General features: G+C 45.2%; 1 protein-coding gene across 2 annotated transcripts in view; it reads left to right on the top strand.

The window, feature by feature from the left end:
• INTS7 (integrator complex subunit 7) overlaps positions 1–21,986 on the top strand; it is a 303,638-nt gene that overhangs the window by 169,994 nt on the left and 111,658 nt on the right. For both annotated transcript variants that reach the window (XM_078649744.1, XM_078649742.1), the window contains exon 12: positions 13,959–14,096. In XM_078649744.1, the coding sequence (XP_078505870.1) occupies positions 13,959–14,096 (138 nt within the window). The remainder of the gene's footprint in view (positions 1–13,958; positions 14,097–21,986) is intronic.

The raw sequence follows: 21,986 nt of genomic DNA, 5'->3' as shown, positions 1-21,986 counted from the left end.
AAGTGGAGCTCTTCTTCCATGAGAGAGCACAGTAGTCACAAACCTCTTTGCCAGTCCCTTGTGTTCCATTATAAACTAACTGGGTTCTCCCAGAGAGCGTCAAAGGACATGGGAATCGATTCAGTCTGTTTTATGACCGTTTGGACTTAACTTTTCTAATGTCGGGATCAACTATTGTTTTCACTGAGTCCCTTGAGTTAAGCAGGGGCAATCCTTCCTTGGCGCCTACTCTCTTTGCTGGGTCTAGGGAGCAGCAAGGCAGTCTTTCTTCTGCCTTCTTGGCAGCCGAGCAGTGGTCTGTATGTATGGTGTGCCACTTTTATGCCATTTACTTGTTTGTGGGAGGGGAGAACTCCCTAGCGAATGGGGCAATAGTTCCCATGAGGCTACCCTTCCCACTTTGTGTCGCTTCCTAGGGGGTTGGACCTCAAGGAATCCTGGTATACCCTCTCTACCCAAACCAAGATGGCGCATGCTTTCTTCCTGGTGTAACTCTGGACACACAAGTGGGATGTACTCATCTCCTCCTAGAAAACTGGTTCTGCAACAGGGTTTCACCCGCTGGAGGAGGTGCCAACCTGCCTCCATATACAAAGGAGCTGGCAGGCAAAAGTGTGATTGCCATTTGCTTCACTGAGATCGTAGCCTCTAAGAAGCTAGGCCATCTGTGGCCAATGCCCAGTGGTCCTCCTGCTGGAGGAGATAACTCCTCTTCAGCAAGTCTCTTTGTTCCCTGTTCATGGGAGTGCATCACACTACCTATTGGGGGTGACAGCATGTTGTCTCAGGTGACCACTGTTGCAGGCATACAGGAAAGGCAACCGAAGGTTTGGGCAACAAAGTGGTGACTTTGTGAAGTCACCTTTCTGTTAATGGTTACCTTAAATCTGATCCCAGCAATGGGTTTGGTTTAATGTTAAAATTAAATGGGACCAGCGACCTTACTACAGTGAAACCACACATTTTGTGTTTTTACTCTCAGGGCATGTTAGGCATAAAAGGGGCATGTCCTTCTTTTTAATATAAAGCACCCTGCTGGTAGGATATAAAGGCTTTTCCTAGGGATGGCTTTTTAATTTTAAAAAGGAAGGTTTTGACCTGGCAAAACAGTATATTTTACTATGTCGAGTTGGCAGGTTTAACCTGCCCAACAAGGTTGCAGTGGCAGGCCTAGAGAACCTTTTTAACCTTGTAACATCAGTGATGGCAAAATTAAGTGCTGCAGCACTGGTGACATTTAACCTACTAACCCTGGGCTCTTATCAACCGTGGCCCGTGGAAGGAGTTACGGTTGGGCAGGAAGGCGGGGCGGGGGAGGGGCAGGTTGGGGGGTGCTAAAACAGGAATATGGATACTTGCAGGTAAGTAACCAATTTAAATAATAAAACGAATTTCTTAGCGCGCACTGCATAGCATTTTGCGATGCAGGGCGCGCTACGAAATTCATTTTATTAATTAAATTGGTTACTTACCTGCAAGTATCCATATTCCGGGTTTTAGCACCCCCGCCCCGCCTTCCTGCCCCACCGTAACTCCCTCCACGGGCCGCGACTGGCTCTTGTACTATATATTAGGGACTTCTAAGTAAGTTAAATGAGCTCATCTGATATTAGCCAATTGTATGTGTACTTTGAAGATCAGAGCATATGAACTGGGTCCTGGACAACAGGGCCCAGTGCACTAGAGTAAAAAAGCCAGCAACATCAGTCCAAAAACCTTTGGGGTGGGGGTGTTCATACAAAAATAACTCCTTTCTTGCAAATTGGTTTTGAAAACCATTGGCAATGTTTGGTTATGCTTAGAAAGTTAATACTTTGTGGATTTTAAATGCCTTTCCAATGGCAGCCCCCCTGCACCTGCCCTAAGCAGAACGGTGTTTCCACTCAAATCCCTAAACTTGATACTGCAGAAGACCTCTCGCACTGGTGGGCTTGTAACTACACAAGGGTCACGGTACTACATTCTTGCTAACAATTTAACAATTTTTGTGCACCTAACCTTCACTTAGGCATGAAAACACATTTATGAATCAGTCCCTTAGTATTGTTGTCTTAAACAGTGATAACCTTTTTTTCCTGCTGTTACCCTGAGAGGAGATATAAACAGTTCTCTCTCCCAAAGGAGTTCGACCGCTATGGGGTTCTGCTAACATCCCACATTTATAATAGACATATTCATATGTTCAAGGCATCTGAGCTGCAGATTACACAGTGTTGCATAGATTGCCATCTAATGTTGGGCCCGGATGTTTGCACTTGTTTTTGTCCTGAAAAGTCTTTGGAAGTCACGCGATAGGTGACTCCTCCTATGGATCGCATTGAGTATGGGCATCAGCTCCATCCTTAGATTGTTGTTTTTTTCCCGCCATCGGGCGCGTATGTGTTTCCTGCGGTCCGGTTTGGAATCGATTCTATTTTCTGCGCTCAATCCTTCACCCTTTTCGAGAGTACTGTCTCAAACACGATCCACAATCGACGCGAGTCTCAACAACTTCGAAGTCTTCGACGAAGGCCTTCGGGCCTACCTGGGCCTTAGCTTCTGGCTCATGGAAAGGACGCCATTCAAGAAGTGTCCTCAATGTGGGTCGAAGTTTCCCCTCATCGATCTCCATGAGGTGTGCAATCTTTGCCTCTCACCGGAGCACGAGGCCAATGGCTGTTCAGCTTGCGCCTCATTCCGCTCCAAAAAGACAATTCGGGACCGACGAGCTCGAAGGACCATGGCTAGCTAGTCATCTTCGATTCTCGACGACATCTTCCAAGAGAGCGTCGACATGCCAGAACAAGAGCGGGTCGAACAAGGCATCTTCAGCGACTCCGAAGCCGAGGACTCAGACGTCGAGGACATCACTCCGGCACAGCGGGTCGTGAGTACACACGTCGACCCCAACCCTCCCTCGACACCATTAAAAAAAGGCTTCGGTCACACCTTCGCTTTCGAGCCCGGGTGCACACCGAGAGACTGCTTCCCATGCTCGCCTTCGGCCCGGTAAATAAGCCTTCAGGCGACTCTGGCTCGAGTCAGCCTACCCCCGGTACCAACACACACCTACCGGCACAGAAAAAGAAGCCATCCTCTTCCTCTTCCGTGCCGACCGCTGCTTCGACATCCAATTACTCTGCGCCGAAGACTGGCACCGGCTCCTCGACACCAAAAACACACTCGGAGCCGACCAAAAAACCACCAGCAAAGGTCCCCGAATCCCATGCCTTGGAGCCAAAAAAGGCCTCGGAACCGAAAAAACAACACGTTCCACCAGCCAAAGACACTGCAAAAGGTCACGGTTCGAAGCCTAAAGAACCTAGAACCTCTACCGAGTCGGTGCCAAAAAAGCTTACGGAACCAAAGCCTCGGCACCGAAGGATCTACTTTCTTCAGAAGAACTATTTACACCAGATCCTACCCAAAAAACTCTTGTGAAGGATCCCAAAACAGGTCACTTGGCTCTTAGCTCCAAGAAACGACCACTAGATGCGCCTGCACCGGCTCCTCCTCCTAAAAAGAGAGACATTGCAACCTCTCCATTAAGGATTGCTTCTCCTCTTCCTCCTCCTCCTCCACCACCTCCCCCACCACATCACTCTCCTACACCATCCCCTACTCCAGTAGAAGATGATGATGATGATGTAGTTTGCACCTCCCCCTGTATAATCAGAGGTGTTGACAATGAACCATTAGGGAATCCTAGACCTCCTAACTCCCCTGATCCCTGGGATGATTATAGCACCCCCGACGTCCCTAGTGTTCCACAGGATGACATATACCCCTCCAGGCCTCCCTCCCACCTCTCCCACCCCCCTCCCCCGAGGAAACTATGGGCTTTAACCAACTAGTCCATTGAGCTGCCCAATACCATGGGGTTGACCTACATACAGACCCCGTGGAAGAAGATTTTCTCATCTACACTTTTGCCACCACACAAAAGTCCACCTCAATTCTACCCATGCTTAAGGGGGTTATTAAGCATACACCAGAGGTATTTAAAGATCCAGTCATGGCTCGAGTCATCAACCCACGGATCGAGAAAAAGTATAAGGCTGCCCCTTCAGATCCAGTCTACATTAAAGGCCACACACCACTAAACTCCCTTGTAGTCTCCAATGCGTGAAAAAGGGCCAATTCCCAAACATCAGGTGAGGCCCCTTTACCAGATAAAGAGTCTAAACTCCTTGACGCCTCTGGCAAACTAACGGTGCCACAGGCAGCAAACATATGGCGCATCGCCAATACTCAGGCACTGTTAGCAAGGTACGACAGGGCACATTATGATGAACTGGAATCCATAATGCAACATCTCCCAGACAAGCATAAAAATAGGGCCAATGAACTCCTACAAGAAGGTAAAACTATCTCCAATACCTCTATCCTTTGTGCCCAAGATGCGGCAGATACGGCTTCAAGGGCAATCAACACCAGTGTCCTTTTGCGTAGGCATGCCTGGCTACGCATTTCAAGTTTTAAACCTGAATACCTGAGTTACATCCTCAATCAACCATTCGATGAGCAACACCTATTTGGCCCTAATGTCGACGTATCCCTTTAGAAAATGAAGAAGGATACCGACACAGCTAAATCTATGGGAGCCTTGCAGTCAAAAGCTCCCAGACGCTTCTTTTGTCGCTCATCATACAGAGGGTACCACCAGAGGCTACTCCTCAGATAGCCCCTCCACTTCTTACAAAACCCCTACCCAATCCACCTTCACTAGAGGCTACCAAAGAGGTGGTTACAGGGGTAACAATAACAAAGGCAGAGGCAAAACTAACAACTCCCGCTCTGCCTCCACCACTACCCAATGACTTCCCTCCACTTCCCCCACACCATTCCACTCTAGTCGGGGAAAGACTGCAACAATTCCTTCCTTTCTGGACCAACATCACATCAGACAGGTGGGTGCTACAAATAATTCAATCAGGTCACCCTCTCAAACTGACATTACACGCCAAGCATACCACCCAAGCAGCGTCCAATGTCACAAGAAAATGTGTTGCTGCTAAAGCAAGAGGTAATGCCCCTCTTACAAAAAAGTGCAATAGAACCAGTTCCCCTGCACCAACAAAACAAAGGAGCTTACTCCCTGTACTTTCTTATCCCAAAGAAGGACGGCTCTCTAAGGCCTATTCTAGACAAGAGACCCCTAAACCTATACATACAATCAGACCACTTCCAAATGGTCACACTCCAGCAGGTCCTTCCTCTTCTTTCACAAAACGACTTCCTTGCTACCCTAGATCTCAAGGACGCCTACTTCCACATTCCCATTCACACCGCTCACAGAATGTATCTCAGATTTGTAGTGGACGGTCAGCACTATTAATTCAAAGTACTCCCATTCGGAGTCACAACAGCACCACAAGTGTTTACCAAGTGCCTAGCGGTGGTGGAAGCACACTTAAGAAGACCGCACATTCACGCCTTCCCATATCTCGACGACTGGCTCATAAAAGCCAGCTCATACAGCCAGTGTGTACAACACACTCCCGCCACTATCTAATTACTCCACGACCTGGGGTTCACAGTAAACCACACCAAGTCCCATCTGCAACCGTCCAACATACAATAATACCTCCTTGCCACAATAAACACCTCAAAAGCGCTAGCTGATCCCTCTCCTGACAGGATAGCAAACATGCAAGCCCTTCTAACAAAATTTCTACCAGAACACTCTCTTCCAGCTCGAGTGTTCATGCAACTCATTAGCATGATGGCCTCTTGCATATTCATAGTGCCTCATGCAAGACTCCAGATGCGTCCCCTTCAAGAGTGCTTAGCACGCCAATGGAACCAGCCTCACGGTCAGTTAACGGATCTAGTGTTGGTGGACGGTCGTACTCGCCGCTCTCTGCAGTTTTGGAACACCAAAAACCTTTCCAAAGGGCGACCGCTCCTAGAGCCTGTTCCTCAGATAGTCATAACAGCGGACGTATCGCACTCCGGTTTAGGAGTTCACCTACTGCACACACCATGCAGGGCAGGTGGACACTGCAACAAAAGTTACTCCACATCAACCACCTGGAGTTACTAGCCATAGTCCTAGCCTTAAAAGCATTCCAAAAGCAAATATCAGGCAAGACTGTCCTAGTCTGCACGGAAAACATGACAGCCATGTACTACATACAAAAACAAGGCGGGACACACTCTCTGCAGCTCTCTCAGCTAGCACAGAACATATGGAGGTGGGCTATACCTCAGAACATTTTTTTCTTAGCCCAACATGTCCCAGGGGTACAAAACACCATAGCCCATCTGTTGAGCCGTCACACAACAAATCCACAAGTGAGAACTTCATCTGCAAGTTCTTCAACCGTTCTTTCAGATGTTGGGGCAACCACAGATTAACCTCTTCGCCACCCACGAAAATGCCCAAGCTTCGCCACCAGATATCCACACCCATTGTCCAAAGACAATGCGATATGGATGAACTGGTCAGGCAGATTTGCATACGCTTTTCCGCCTCTCCCGCTCATTCCACTAGTGGTGCGCAAACTACAGCAACATTCTCGAACTCTCATCCTAGTTGCTCCAACTTGGGCCAGACAACCATGGTACACCACATTGCTGGAACTTTCCGTAGTACCGCACCAAAAGCTACACCTCTTTCCACGCCTCTTAACCCAGAGCCATGGAGAGATCAGACACCCGGACCCAGCTCAGCTCAACCTTGCGATCTGGCTCGTGAGGTCCTAGAATTCGGTTACCTTAACCTTCCCCTGACTGTATGAACGTCATTAAAGAAGCTTGACGTCCCACCTCTAGGGCATGCTGTGCAGCCAAGTGGAAACGTCTTGTTATATATTGTCATAACAACATCAATCCCCTAGATGTGTCTATCCAACACATCATAGGCTACCTACTGCACCTCCAAAGATGTAACTTAGCCTACACGTCTATTAAACTGCATCTTGCTGCCATGGCAGCATATTTACAAACTAGACAACATCTATCACTTTTCAAAATAATATCCATAAAAGCCTTATGGAAGGCCTCAAAAATTAATTCCTCCCAGAGCACCACCTTACCCTGTGTGTAATTTAAACATTGTTCTCACACGGCTAATGGGACCTCGCTTTGATCCTTTACATACATGTGAGCAACAATTCTTAACAAGAAACGTTGCTTTCCTTGTAGCTATTACTTCTCTACGAAGAGTTAGTGAACTACAAGCACTAACCATTCAGGAACCTTTTCTGCAGATGCATCATAATAAGGATGTTCGCCGAACGAATCCTAAAGTTATTTCTCCCTCTCACCTCAATCAATCTGTGGAACTGCCCGTATTTTTCTCCCAGCCACAACCAGTTGCAGAAAGAGCTCTTCATACCTTAGACGCCAAAAGAGCATTGCTTTACTACATTGAAGGATCACAACCTTTTCGTAAGACCAAACAACTTCTCGTGCCTTTCTCACCACCACACAACCACAAACCTATATCAAAATCTGGTATAGATCGGTTAATTGTCAAATGCATACAAATTTGCTTCCTCAAAGCTAAACTTTCGTTATCTGTTCCTCCTAAAGCCCACTCTACAAGAAGGATAGGGGCTTCAATGGCTTTTTTAGGGAACATTCCCTACATGATATCTGCAGAAAAGCTATATGGTCTACACTGCACTCATTCACAAAACACTATTGTGTAGATGTGCAAACTAAACAACAAGCTACTGTGGGCCAGGCTGTACTCAAAACACTATTTCAATCTACTTCAACAGATACGTGTGGTCGCCGCTAACAGGGGGTACTGCTATATAGTCTATGCAACAGTGTGTAATCTGCAGCTCACATGCCTCGAACGGAAAATGCTACTTACCAGTATGCATCTGTTCTTGGCATATAGTGCTGCAGAGTTGCTCACGCCCATCCACCTCCCCGGCTACCTTTGTCTGTTCCAGTATTATATTAATTAGATACAGCTTACATAGGCATCCTTCCCGTTTCTTACAAAGCTCCATCATTTCCCTGCTGGTGAAAAACAATCTAAGGATGGAGCCGATGCCCATGTGCACCGTGATCCAAAGGAGGAGTCCCCTATCTTGTGACTTCCAAAGACTTTTCAGGACAAAAACAAGTGTAAACATCCGGGCCCAATACTAGATGGCGATCTATGCAACAGTGTGTAGCTCTGCAGCTCTATATGCCAAGAACAGATGCATACTGGTAAGTAGCATTTTCCTTTTACATGTTCCTATTTCCAACATACAAATTCTTTTTAAGGTAGCACCAGCGATTGGACCTGTATAATATTGGTAATAACCAAATAACATAGGTTTATTTTATTTATTTATTTATTCAAAGTTTTATATAGCGCGAACAAGATCCTTACAGATATCAGAGCGCTTTACAAAGACAGGGTAGGGGCAATAGGAAATAACAGAGAATGGGAGCAGTATAATAGTAGCTAACATGGTAGGATAATAATAACATACATAGAACATAGCAATATACAATCAGGTAAACAGTAATAATAATAACATACATAGGACATATCAATATACAATCAGGTAAACAAGTAGTATCAGGAGAGCGAATCAGTAAAACAAAGTGTATCATATATTGGTCTGTAGTAAGAGAGTAGGGTGGGAGTGTCCCCATCAGGTAGAAGTATAGTGCCAAAGGACAGGTGAACAGTGATACAAAGCAGTGCAGAGTCTCTGATCCAGCACCTATTAGGTTCAGGAGATCTTGGCCAGAAGGATGGTTTTCACCTCTTTCTTGAAGAGTGCAGTGGAGGAGATAAGCCTAGTTTCAGGAGGGAGCGCATTCCAGATCCTGGGAGCCATTCCTGAGAAGGAGCGCTTGTATGTTTTCTCTTTCCGAAATCTAGAAGGTTTCAGGAGTAGATTTTTTGTACTTCTATTGGCTCTAGAACCTCCTGATATAGATAACTTTTGAGCGAGGTAGTTGGGTGCATTGTGGTGCACGGCCACGTGTGTCATAACTGCAATTTTTTGTTGTATTCTGGCTTCAAAAGGCAGCCATTTCAGAGACTTTAAGTCTGGGGTTATATGCGAATGTTTTCTTGAGCCAGTAATGAGTCTCGCGGCAGCGTTCAGGGAGGCTCTTAAGGGTGCTGTTGTGGATAGCGGGAGTCCGCTGAGGGCCACAATTCCGTAGTCTATTCTAGGGATGACTAAAGCTTGTACGGCAGTTTGGAAGTCTTCGGCCGGGAGGAAGGGTTTAATTTTCCTCAGTGTGTTGATTTGGAAATTAGCTCCTTTTGTGGCTTTGCTAACGTGCTGCTGCATGTTGAGCTTGGCGTCGAGTGTAATGCCTAGGGATTTCGCCGAGTCCACGATGGTCGGTTGGACATTGAATGCTGTTAGGTTATTGAGCCAGGTTTGGGTGGTGAAGATTTTCGCCGGGGGTGAGATGAGTAGGAACTCAGTTTTCAGAGCATTTAGTTTGAGGTGATTATCGGCCAACCAAGATTGAGTGTTAATAAGCGTGGAATTCAGATGTTTGATATCTTCCGGGGATTGTAGCTTTAGGTAAAGTTGTGTGTCGTCAGCGTACATATGGAATTGGACATTGGAAGCTTGGAGCAAGGTGGCGAGCGGTTCCATGACGAGGTTGAACAGTGTGGGGGAGAGGGAGGATCCTTGTGGAACACCTAGGTCTGCAGGCACAGGTGTAGATAGCACATTGTCGATCTTGAACTTCTGAGACCGGTTGTGGAGGAAGGACGAGAACCACTTGAGAACAGTTCCCGATAGACCCATTCTAGTGCTTAGCAGCTCCAGTAAGTTCTCATGTTTGACCGTGTCAAATGCTGACGAGAGGTCGAGAAGGATGAGGAGGCAGGACTCATTGCGATCAAGAATTTGGAGGGCGTCATCAATTATGTGTGTCATAGCTGTTTCCGTGCTATGTTTCGCTCGGAAGCCTGATTGATGAGGGTTGAGGAGGTCAAAATGGTCAATGTGTTTTGTTAGTTGGAGTTGGACACATTTCTCCAGCAGTTTGGCCAGGGTGGGGATATTGGTGATGGGCCGGTAATTGTTTAGGTCAGACGGATCTGCTGTAGGTTTCTTGAGTATAGGTGTGACTTGCCCTACCTTGAGGGAGTCTGGAATGAGGCCTTGTTGTAGGGAGCTGTTGATGATTTTGGTCCAGAGAGGGAGGAGCAAGGGGATGAAGTCTTTTACAGCATTAGCAGGTAGAGGGTCTGTGAGGTGATTAGAGGGCTTCAAGGTGCAGAGCAGTTTGTGTATTGCTTCTTCCGAGTAGGTATCGAAGTACAGCCAGGATGCCTTGTTTTTAGGCTGAGTGTTAGACATTCTGGTGTGGTTGGGGAGTCGGCTCACATCCATGATGAGGTCATTTCTTATGTTGTCAGTCTTTAGCTTAAAGAAGGCAGAGAAGGCTTCACAGTGTGGGGTGTCGCTTGTTGTGCTGTTTGGTTGTGAGGGTTGAGTCTTTGTTTGGGTCTTGATTAGTTTGAACAGCTTTCTAGGCCTGTTTTTTGCTTGGTCCAACTGACTGCTAAAGAAGACCGACTTAGTGCGCTTTATTTTCCTGAAGTAGGCATTTCTCTTGTTCTTGAGCCTTTTGAGGTGCAGTGCTGAAGGGTCCGATCTCCAGGTGCGCTCTGCCATTCGCATAGTACGCCTGTCGTCATTGAGTCTATCGTCATACCAGGGGTTAGAAATTTTGGTGGAGACTCTCTTCAGTTGCAATGGGGCGACTTCATTGACTATTGTATTCATAGAGTCAAGGTAGTGGTCGGTCAGTGATTGAACATCCAAGGCACCTGAAGGGGGAAGGAGGAGATTGCCGATGTGGGGAGGTAGGGTAGAGGGGTTAAGACTCTTCATGTCCCTTTTCCATGTTTTGCATTTGATTGGTTGAGCCGGGATAGGTTTAACTTTTTCATTGATAAAGAAGGTGATAATGTGGTGATCTGACCAGTCGCAGGGTTGGATCGCCTCCAGTTGTGTAGTGTTCTCTTTGGCAATGATGAGATCGAGTATCGAGCCTTTGTCGTCTGTTGGTCTATCGCATATTTGGGTGAGGTCAAGCGCATTAAGGAAACTTTTGAGACTATTCACCATTGTGTCCTTCGGATCGTTCCAGTGGAGATTGAAGTCACCCAGGTAGACTTGGGTGGTCTGCCGACCGGCATTGGACGAGATCATGTCCATGAGTTGTTGGGTGAATATGAGATTGTCACCAGGCGGGTGATAGATGAGATGTAAGGCACAAACTTGTTTGCCCTCGCTGGTGATGTCGAGGCAGAGGAGTTCACAGGAGGAAAGGGAGGGGGAGGTGACTTGAGTAACGGAGAGGTTGCTCCTAAAAATGCATGCAATTCCCCCGCCCGTCTTGTCAGGCGACCTGTCCAACCTAATGATGTGATAGTTGGGGGGGGACAGGTATGTCCATAATCGGGGTAGAGGCTTCAGAAAGCCACGTTTCCGTTAGAATGGCAAGGTCCAGATCCCTAGCTGAGACGAGATCAGCGATGTCGGAGGAATGTCTCTGGGCCGATCTGCAATTGAGTAAGATGCATTTGAGTTTGGGAGAGAGAAGGGTGGTCGAGCTTTCTAGTGTGAGGGGAACTTTTCTGAGGTTGTTAGGGACGGAGCCTCTGTTGTTGAGTGTTGGGAGCCTCACAGGGTTTGTAAGAATTATGGGTATGGGGATGTGTGTGTTGGGTATGTGTTTTTCCGGACCTGGGCCATAAGAGCGTAGGAGAGAGCGTAAGTCGCGGTCCGACAGTGTGTTGAGGACACGACGGGGGCGGTGATAATTATTGCGAACGGGGATAGTCGGCCAGCGCGGATGTCGTTGGAGGCGAGGGTATGTAGGGAGGGTGCGTCGTTTGTAGGGTAGAGGGTCGGTGGGAGGTAGATAGGGCTGTGAGGAGAGAAGGTCTTTGATTGCGTGGACATCTTTTTTGATTTGTAGAATATCCTCTTTGACTTGTTGGAGGGTGGATAAAGTCAGGTCAGAAGGTGCATTGGGGATGGGGTTGGCGGTGAGAGTCATTGGTGAATGGTTGATTAGTGGGCTGGGAAGCATGCAGGGAATCAAGGGGGGGGATATACTAGCGTTGTTGGAAGGTTCTGCGGCGCCAATGAGTGGGATGGCATTGAAAGTGTGGGCGTGTTTGTGGGCGAGGGGTGTGGGTGAGGTAGGTGAAGTAGGCGGTGGGTGGGAGGCATAGGTAGTGAGGTCAGTGGGAGACGGTGCCGGTGAGTAGAAGAGCGAGTGAAGGCTGAGGACAGTGGGGGAGACAGGAGGGTAGTGAGGGCTGAGAATAGGAGGTGGGAGAGAGGGGGATGCTAAGGTAGGTAAGGCGGTATGTTCTGTATGTTTTGTTGGGAGGGTGAGGGTGTCGTGGGTGGGAGTGGGGAGGGAGGTGGGGAGGGAGAGGCGTCTGCCGTGGGGGGGATGGGCGGGGGGGGTGGATAAACTCCGAGTGGTGGTGTGTTCAGATGGTGGCGTGTTGTGGGTGGGAGTTGTTGTGTCAGGGGGGAGAGGGATGGGGGGGGTATGAGTGGGGATAAAGGGGGTCATGTTAGAGGGGCGGCTAGTATGTGAGGTGGAGAGATTTGTGACTGTGTTTGGGGAGTGTGGGGCGTTAACAGCAGGTGGGCCATTTTCTGGGGAGCTGGGGGAAGAGGTGTTGTAGGTGGGGGCTGCGTCGTCAGGGGTGATAGAGCTGGTGGAATTCTGGGTGGAGGTCCGCAGCTTGGAGAGGTGCTATTTGAACTTGGGGAACAAGTTATCTAATAGTTCCAGGTTCTTGTCCGTGGATTGCATTAGGACAATCCCGTTATTGTAGATAGTAATGGTGGTTCTGCCATGGAAGAGTTGGGAGGGTGTGATAGAGAGCGTTATGCCATGAGCTGTTTTCCTGGTGGTGGAGACGGTGAGTAGGGTTAGAAACGCTTTTCTCCATTGGGCTGTGCGTGAGGTGTGGAAGATGATGTCAATGTTCAGGGCTCCATTGCCCGGTGAGAAGTAGGTGTCGGCAAAGGGTGTTTCCGGGTGCGACCTCAAGAAGTTATGTTTAAAGCGTTTGGCGGCTTTTTTGGTGAGAGTGGCAGGGTAGTTGATTCTATATGTGTGCTTACCGATGAGATCCATGTTAGGATAGCTATAACGTTGGGTGTGGGAGAAGAGATGACAATAAGACTGTCAGTCGTTGGTTACAGGGCACAGGTGTGACACCAGTGAGTAGCCAAAAGTATACGAGGTGGCAGTCGATGCAATCCAGGGAAACAATGCGTAGGTGCAGCTTACACAATGTACAGTATAAGAGAGGTAGCAGTCAGCTTACACCCTGTACAGTATATGAGAGGTAGCAACCAGTTAGGTGGAGCCAAATTACGAGAATGGTCAGAGCAGAGTAATGAGTAAATGAGCAGAGTAGTGCAGAATACAAGTGCAGGTCTAATACTGGTAGAATATAGAGATAGGATCCAGATACAAAAATTTGCGTGAGTCAAAAACTCAAAAGTCGAAATTGACATTGATTGTCAAATCAAAAAATATGAGGTAGCAATCTGTGCATTTACAAGTGTTCAAAATACAGGTAAAAGTGGCACTAGTGAGGAACCAAAATATATGAAATAATAAACTGTGCATTACAAATGTTCAAAATACCGTTATAGGTATAATACTGCAATGATATGCAAACACTCTTTCATATATAAAATAGCAATCTGTACATTACAAATGTTCAGAATAGAGCTAGGAGTGTGATACTGCTATGATGGCAAAACACTCTTTCATAAATGAGGTAGCAATCTGTGTCTTACAAAAGCTCAAAATAAAGCTAGGAGCGTAATACTGCAATAATAGGCAGACATTCTGGTTGGGTCTCTTGTTTGCATTCTGCCTCTTTCCAGGTAATTTCACTACTTACATTAGTTCCCATGGGCAGATGTTTCTTGCATGTTTTTAAAGAATGAAGATGAGTTGAGTTTAATTCGAATATTTGTGTTTTTCTCTAGGTGTCTCTAGCCACTGTGATATTTGTGGCCAGTCAGAAGGCGCTGTCTTGTGAAGTCAAGACTGCAATTAAACAACAGCTCGAGAACGTCTCCAATGGATGGACTGTTTATAGAATTGCTAGGCAAGCCTCCAGAATGGTATGTGCCTCTGTGGTATGATTTCTACAAAGATATTGATGACACTACATATCGTCTGAGAGGGAACATGGTGCTTCGTCCATTCTGCGTGGTTCTACTGGCATCAGGATAAAACCCAGCCCTTAAACTGCTTAGACTGAGAGATTATCTGTTTGTGACTCTGGTCTGTGAGGTAGGGCACGTGAAAGGTGACCAAGCAATTAGAAGGGAAGCAGGGAGTATGCTTGCCCGGCACCAGATAGAATGAACACTTGTCCACTCCTCTCGGGTGCTGAGAAGTATTCAATTTTCCACTGAAGACTGAATTAGGAATCGTTACACATAGGGAGGGGTGAGAAACCTGGCCCTCTCAAAAAGCTTAAAAATAGGATTCTGGACTTTGGCATGAGTAGAGGGTACTTGGTAATATTGGGGCCAGTGAACATCAAAGAGACAGAACTGAGTTCTTCAAGGTGTCAAATGCTAGGTAATTTTTCATTGGTGGCAGTGCGCTCGATTTTTTTTTTGTATGTATACTGAAATGAGAGATAGGAGTAGGAGGTTGCGGTTTCTCACTGGATGGCACAGCAAGGACTAGAATTATATGAAGAGAAGGGACTTGGTGCAGGGGTATGTTGTAGTTGTGTAAGGGTAATTACTTTGATTTATAATTTGGTCTACAGTAATATTCTGAAGAGCCAATGTTCAGGACCCCATATGGATGTGTTTTTTTCAGAACGCCAAGACCTCCGTTTTTTCGCCATTCAGTTTCAGAGTTCTTATTCATCCATATGGCAACATGATTCAGAGAGAAATTCAGGGCCCCAGAATTATGATCCAGAACGCACAACAGTGAAAAAATAATTTGTGTGTCCGCATAGGAAAATAAGGTCAGGCCAAAACTTTCAACCAGATCCGCCGAAGGGCGAACATAGATATTAAATAAAGCTGGACTCTATGCTGAGCACTGGGGAATCCCAGAGGTAAGGGCGACACAGGTGGAAGCCACATTTGCAGAGGCTATCTGGAAGGATCTATCACTTAAATAGGGTGTCATCCATGATAAGGCTGTATCTTGTGACCCGGGCTGGCCAGTCTTCTCAGCAATGGTGCATGTGACACAGTATAGAAAGCAGCACTGAGTTCGAATAAAGTCAGTGCTACCGTCTCACCCTCGTCTAGGAGCAGGCTGAGGTGTTATGTGACTCCTATGAGGGCAGATTCTGTACTGTGACCAGCTCTAAACCCTGACCAAGGGGTGGAGTAGGTTATGAGTCTGTATGAAAGTAGCAAATTGAATGTTGACCTACTTTTCCAAGCGTTTGTTAATGATGGTAGATCCAAATTTGGTTTTGTCAGACCGTGCTGAAAACATGCTTCGATACTGCCCCGCGGATGTGCACCTCCTGTAGTCAGGAGCTGAGAAGTCCCAGCCACAGTCTGAGAATTCCAGTGTCCTGGATGTCTAGCTTGGCTGAGGGAAGAGGATCCAAAGGGGAGTCAGATCCTATCTATAATGCCAAGGATCTGAATGACTGTAAGTCCATCAAGTCCCAAGCATTAAGCTCCTGAGTAGCTGAGTTATTTGATGCCAGGATGTAAATAGTTTCAGAGATGTTGGGGCTCATAGCAGCAGAGAGAGTCATGTTGGAGCAAGACTTGGAGACATTAGGCCCATCAATAAGTTCAATGTCCTGCACCTTTTTAAATAAAGAAGTAAACCAATTCTTTACACTGCCACTGGGAAAGGGTAGGAGAAGGAGCCATCTTATTAGGGTCATAACGTTCTTGTACTCCCCTGAAAAGTGGCCTTGGACAGTTTTGAGCTGAATTGATTTGATTAGAATAAAAGGAGGCTCCGGCAACTCTCCAAAGGTTATGGTGGTTTTTCAGTGCCTGTTTATACTTAAAATTGGGATCCTCCTCATATGCACGTGTCCAAGTTCTCTCTCTAAACCCTTACATTAAGTTTTTTCGGCAGAATGAGCCTCACTAAACCAAGTTGCAGGAGGATGTGTCCTGGTTGGACAAATGAGTTTGAGAGGCAAGACAACATCTAGTGAGTCCTTCAGCCAAGCATCAATTCTGGACTGTCAAGCTCAGCAACTTGAGTTAGATTGGGCATTGTATTCCTCAACCTATGGTTAAAAGCTGGGCTATCGAGCTTTGACCGGGCTCTGGTCATAACCTGTGGTCTGCCCTTCTCTGTTCCTGGAGCCGGGCAGATCCCAAATAAAAAAGGTACTGCATAGTGATCTGACAACAGTAGGAGCATTGGTAAGGGTTTCTAAGTTCGAAAAAATTGGGTCCAGAAGACACCCTGCTTTGTGTGTAGGTGTAGAATTAATGAAATCCAGGTTCAGGGCTCTGAGATCTTCAATCAGAGTCTGACCAAGACAGCAAGAATTATCCTCCAAGCAAATATTAAGATCTCGAACAAGAATACATTTAGCAGCCTTAATAATGAGTGGTGCCGAAGCATCTGGAAAAAGCGAACACAGGTTACAGCATATTCCGGTTGATGGTAAATGAGGGTTCCAGGTATAGTAAGTTTGGGAGTGAGTTCCAGTAAGAAGGAAAGGGCTTCACAAACTGGTATGGGTAAATCCTGATTTTTACATTTGTATATTGTTATTAAACAGAATGGCGATTCTCTCCCCACCCCTACCCCTAATTTATTGGGTCTATGCCTCCTCAACATAGAGTAACCTTGAGGTAAGGTCACTATCACGTCAGACATTGAGGCCTCATGAAGCCAGGTTTTGGTAAGAAACGAGCTTCTGGGGCATAATCTGGCACAAAGTCGAAAAATATTTGTTGATAGCTTGGTAAGAGCTGAACGTTAACAAAAAACACCACTGAGAAATAAAGGGTCAAAGGGATATTTATCGACCAACCTTGGTTCACTTCCCCAAATACTTAATCAAATATACAAACAGAACCGGGGGTCTAAAAGAGTGGGACCGGACACACGAGTGAAAAATAGGAGTACTGTATAATCCCTTTTAGCAATTGAAAAGACAGTGAAAATTAGAAAGACCCTTAATGAGAGATTGGCTTCCCATCAATTACCTTGATGATCAGTATCCTCATCTGGGTATCCTTCCAACCAACCAATGTACCGCTTGATCATAGAGGTTATCTCCGTGGAATAAATCTCTAGTGGGTCGAAGAGGAGAACCAGAGAAAAGAATCAAGAAGATCTCTTAATATATAAGGAAAATGATCACATATGGTTTCCCAAATAACCATGAGAAGAGTGCAGTGCAAAAGAGTGAGTGCAGGGTTAAAAAAGAATTGATGAGAGAAACAGTCTTTATTTTAGATATCTCTTACCATCCTCATTAAAAACAGTGCAAAAAGCAGTTTTCAAAAATAGCTGCTTTCTATTAAGTTGACACTTAAAAAGCAAAACCCATGATTAAGCCATAGGCTTGGGGGTGGTGGGAAAATGTATGGCTCTCTGGCCAGTTATCCGGAGTAGCAGTCTCTGTAATGAGGCATGATTGAATGATTTGTCCTACTTGAGAAAACGTGCAAAAAGAGCATGCCGGCACAGTCTTGGAGGGATCAAGAGAGGCTCGACACGCTGCTGAGCACGTTGGCCGGAGTACTCTTAACTGTTTGTCCAGGAAAGACAGGGTTCCTGGCCCCGTTCGGGGGCACACAGGCTTGCATTTGGCACGCCAGCTGTGCGCACTATGCACCTGTCTGCCCTGTGGCCACTCTAAAATAGGGGAGAGGGAAAAAAAGACTAGCCTGCTAACAGGGTGGTCCCTCGCAGCCCCAAGATGGCAGCAGGCTAAGATTATAAGAGGGCCACTTAAACACACAAGGCTTGCTCGTATTGCCTCAAACCAGCTACTAGTTGTAACAATAAAAAAGACCTCAGTTCCCCCCACAAATTTAGCAGTATCCGCTTTCAAGAATGATAAGTGGGCCACTTAAACATGTGAGCCGCACTCGTATTGCCCCAGACAAATGCTAAAGAAACTATAAACGGCCCCGGTTCCCCCGTAAAACAACAGCAACACTTTTAAAGAACACCTTTTAAAGACCCTGCACTGTACCCATTCTGAAATAGGAGAGTGGGAGAAATAGACTAGCCAGCTAACCGCGATCCCTCGCAGCCCCAAGATGGCGGCAGACTAAGATTACGAGCGAGCCACTTAAACACGTGAGCCACGCTCACATTGACCCAGACAAATGCTAAAAGAAACGATAAAAGGTATCAGTCTCATTTCTGTTTTTAAATATATCTTCAAATTATAATCTAGATCAGGCGATCGTGAGCTACCAGTAGCTCGTAGACACATTCAGAGTAGCTCCCAGCCTTTAGTTCATTTTAAATAAGCACAGGGTCACATCCTCCTTTTTACCGTTAAAGGACTGCTTTGTTTATTTTACATTATTATAATCAGGCTGCAGATAGCAGTGGCTGATAACAAGCAGTGCTAGGTCAGATTTATGTCTCGGTGGGGGGGTCACAAAAGTGAAGAACTGAAGTATTTAACCATTAAATAAAAGTCCTTATCAACTCAATATTGGGGCATGAGAACAGAATCATGTTTCTGAAGACTTTTAAATGGTAGAAAACTAAAATGAAAGGTTACCCTAATGATTAACTCTCCATTTTAATGTTCTCACATTTAAGTGTCAGCAGGCCTCTTGCTCCCAGTGGCCAGTAGACACTGTGCCATATTTATAACTGAATAATAGTCATTTTTTTATGGGAAAAATTTAAAGTGAAGAAAAATATTTCTATGAAAAATTAAGCCTTAATGTTTTTCCCCACTTTCAATTTTCAGTTACACCTTTGTTTTATGAAGCATGAAGCTTGTTTCCTGACTTAAAATTTCTCTCATTTAAACAAAATACTGTATTTTTCTGTTCTAAATATGGCACTGTTTCTAAGGCCACAGGGAGCAAGATGCCTGCTGTTTGTAAATAGACACTTTGAAATGGGAAAATTTTAAATGAGTAGTTTTATGGAATCCGCATAAAAATGAAGTTCACTCTTCAGATTAATTTTCTCCCATTTCAAAGTGTTGCCTTTACACACAGTAGGTATCTTGCTCACAGAGGCTGGTAGACAGGGTGCCATATTTATAACTGAAAACAGCCAATATTTTAAGTTGGGAATTTCAAATTACTGAAATATTTTCTATATTATGAATATTTTTTCCGAACAGTTTTCTGCCCTTTAAATCTTTCCTATTGTAAAATGGTTGTATGTTTGTGTTATTTTTTTTTATTTTTTATGGCAAACACAACGGGGCCCCTGACAATAAGGATAAATCCTGTCAAGGAAATAGAACTATTTTAGAAAAGAGCATAGCACCGGGCTCAGTGCTATTGATTTAAAAAAACTGTGCGTTAACTATAGACCCTTCTTAGCTTAATGAGCACTGTAATCAACCAATTAAGAAAATATATTTCATTTTTATTAATATTTGTTTTTTTTTGCAGTATAAAAAATATACAATGTGTCTATATTCACTTTTCTGATGTGCACTTAAATAAATACATATTGTTGTATATATTTCACATTATCACAGTTCCCAGAACACCAGCCTGCCGCACTCATGAGCGGGTGCTCACGTAACGGGGGTGTACCCGTCAATAATATAAAGCTCCACACATCCACAGGATCCTCACTCCTGATAAAGGACGCAGCACTCACGGGGGTAGTTTTCAATTCGATATTTAATAGAAAACTGTCAGCACATCAAGACGCGTTTCGGCATCGGCCTTCGTCAATTGTTGCACAAAAAGGCGCGGCAGCCATTAGCATTTTATCCATACTCATTTCATGGACACTAACATAGGACACAAATCTCATGTTTAGAAGTGCCGCCATCTTGGAACAGGCAATCTCTGGAGGATAACGCTAGATAATCCTCCTCCACACTACTACATTAACGTTCAATAACAAATAATGTAATATGTGAAAGACCCCTAATATATAAAGGAATCTCTCAAGCATTTTAGCCCGTGATGGGCGTGGAGCAACACACCTATATTCTATATAAAGTACCCAATATATACAAGGTCCTTACAAGTAATCAAGCCCTAGATGGGCAGAGCTCCACATTTGTATTCCAAAGAAGGCCTACTTCCATCATATCATGCCCTGGATGGGCCATGTCATACAGACAGAGTAGCCGCTTATATACTTCACTTCATCAACGGTCTATTGTTAATGGCTTGTTGAGTTACACATATCATCCATTTCTAAATATTTGAATAAATAAATACATCAATAAATACAGCAGGTTCATACATTATCATCATAATCTCATCATATATTCACTTCATATATGGAACGCACATTCGAACGGGAAATTTCTAACTACAGTGTCCTATCCCAAGTGTACAGACAATTCCTCGTGCATATACAATCCATGCGGCATTTTGCTCTGCAAGTCTATTATATACCGGGATTCTAATCTTCTCAATTTCTGTAAACGGTCTCCCCCTCTAATGTTAGCTGGAACACTATCTAGACAGATGTAAGACAATAGATCCCTATTGCGTTTGTGTGTTTTCGCAAAATGTCTAGCCACAGGGTAAGACTCATCAGCATTGTTTATAGCACGCATATGCTCTAATATGCGGATCTTTACTGGATGAGTCGTGCTGCCAATATATCTAAGTCCACAGGGACATGTTAAGCAATAGACAGCATACGGAGTAGAGCATGTCAAGAATTTCCCTATGCGTCTTGGTGTTGCTAGCCCTGGAACTTTATAGGTAAGAGTGCGTTTACTAAACTTGCAGGCTTTGCATCGACCACATGGGTAGAATCCATTAAGTGGTTTAAGGCCGGGATCGACCGAATGTTCTACATGATGACTCTTGACAAGATGGTCCCTCAGAGCTCTCGCTTTCCTAAACGTGACTAAAGGATTTGTGGGCAGATCCTTCCTAATGATAGTATCAGTTAGTAAGATGTTCCAATGTTTACGCAGTATCTTTTTGAGATGCCCAGCATTTTCAGAAAATGTAGTAACTAAGCGAAAAGTAGCACTGTTCTTACCATCTTTATCCTTACTTTTCGTTGTCAACAAATCGTCTCTCTTGATATTGCTTACTCTTTTCAGGGCGTGTTTTAATACCCCTTCTTTGTAACCTCTTATTCTGAACCGTTGAAGGCTCTGCTGCGCTGCCCTCTCGAATTCTATGTCACTGGAATTATTACGTCTCAAACGTAGTAGCTCTCCATAGGGGATGCTATCTATCAGTTTTTTAGGATGACTACTCGTTGCGTAAAGTGTGGAGTTCCCTGCCGTGGATTTTCGGAACAGTTTCGTCTGTAACTTTCCCTCTACCACGTATACTGTGAGATCCAAATAGTTAACTGTAGTGTTACTGACCTCTCCTGAAAACTTCAAGTTAATATTGTTATTGTTCAGTACACCAATGTATTTTGTTGCCAGATCAACAGGGCAATCCATTATAATAAAAAGATCATCGATGTAACGATGCCACCCTATGATCTTCTTCTTCCACTCCCGGTTCGTGTCAGCCCATGCCACCTGCTCCTCCCACCACCCCATGAAAAGATTCGCGAAACTGGGGGCGGAGCAGGTACCCATGGCTACGCCCGACATCTGTTTATATAACTGTTTGCCAAACAGAAACATGTTATTATTCAGACAGAACAACATAAATTCAGATAACATTGTTGTGTTCATAGAATATCGCAGGGCGTCTACTTAGGAAACTCTGCACTGCTACCAGACCATCATCATGTGCTATGCACGTATACAAGCTTGTTATATCAAGGACCATCATGCAATAGCCATCTTTCCATACAATGTCATTAATGCAGTTGAGGAAATGTTTTGTATCCTTGAGATAAGATCTCAGTGTCATCACATGTGGAAAAAGAAAGGAGTCAATGTATAT

This window comes from Lissotriton helveticus, chromosome 6, assembly GCF_964261635.1.
Source record: "Lissotriton helveticus chromosome 6, aLisHel1.1, whole genome shotgun sequence".
Lineage (NCBI taxonomy): Eukaryota > Metazoa > Chordata > Amphibia > Caudata > Salamandridae > Lissotriton > Lissotriton helveticus.
Note: the sequence above shows the minus strand (reverse complement) of the source record. Positions and strands in the feature narration are given on the sequence as shown.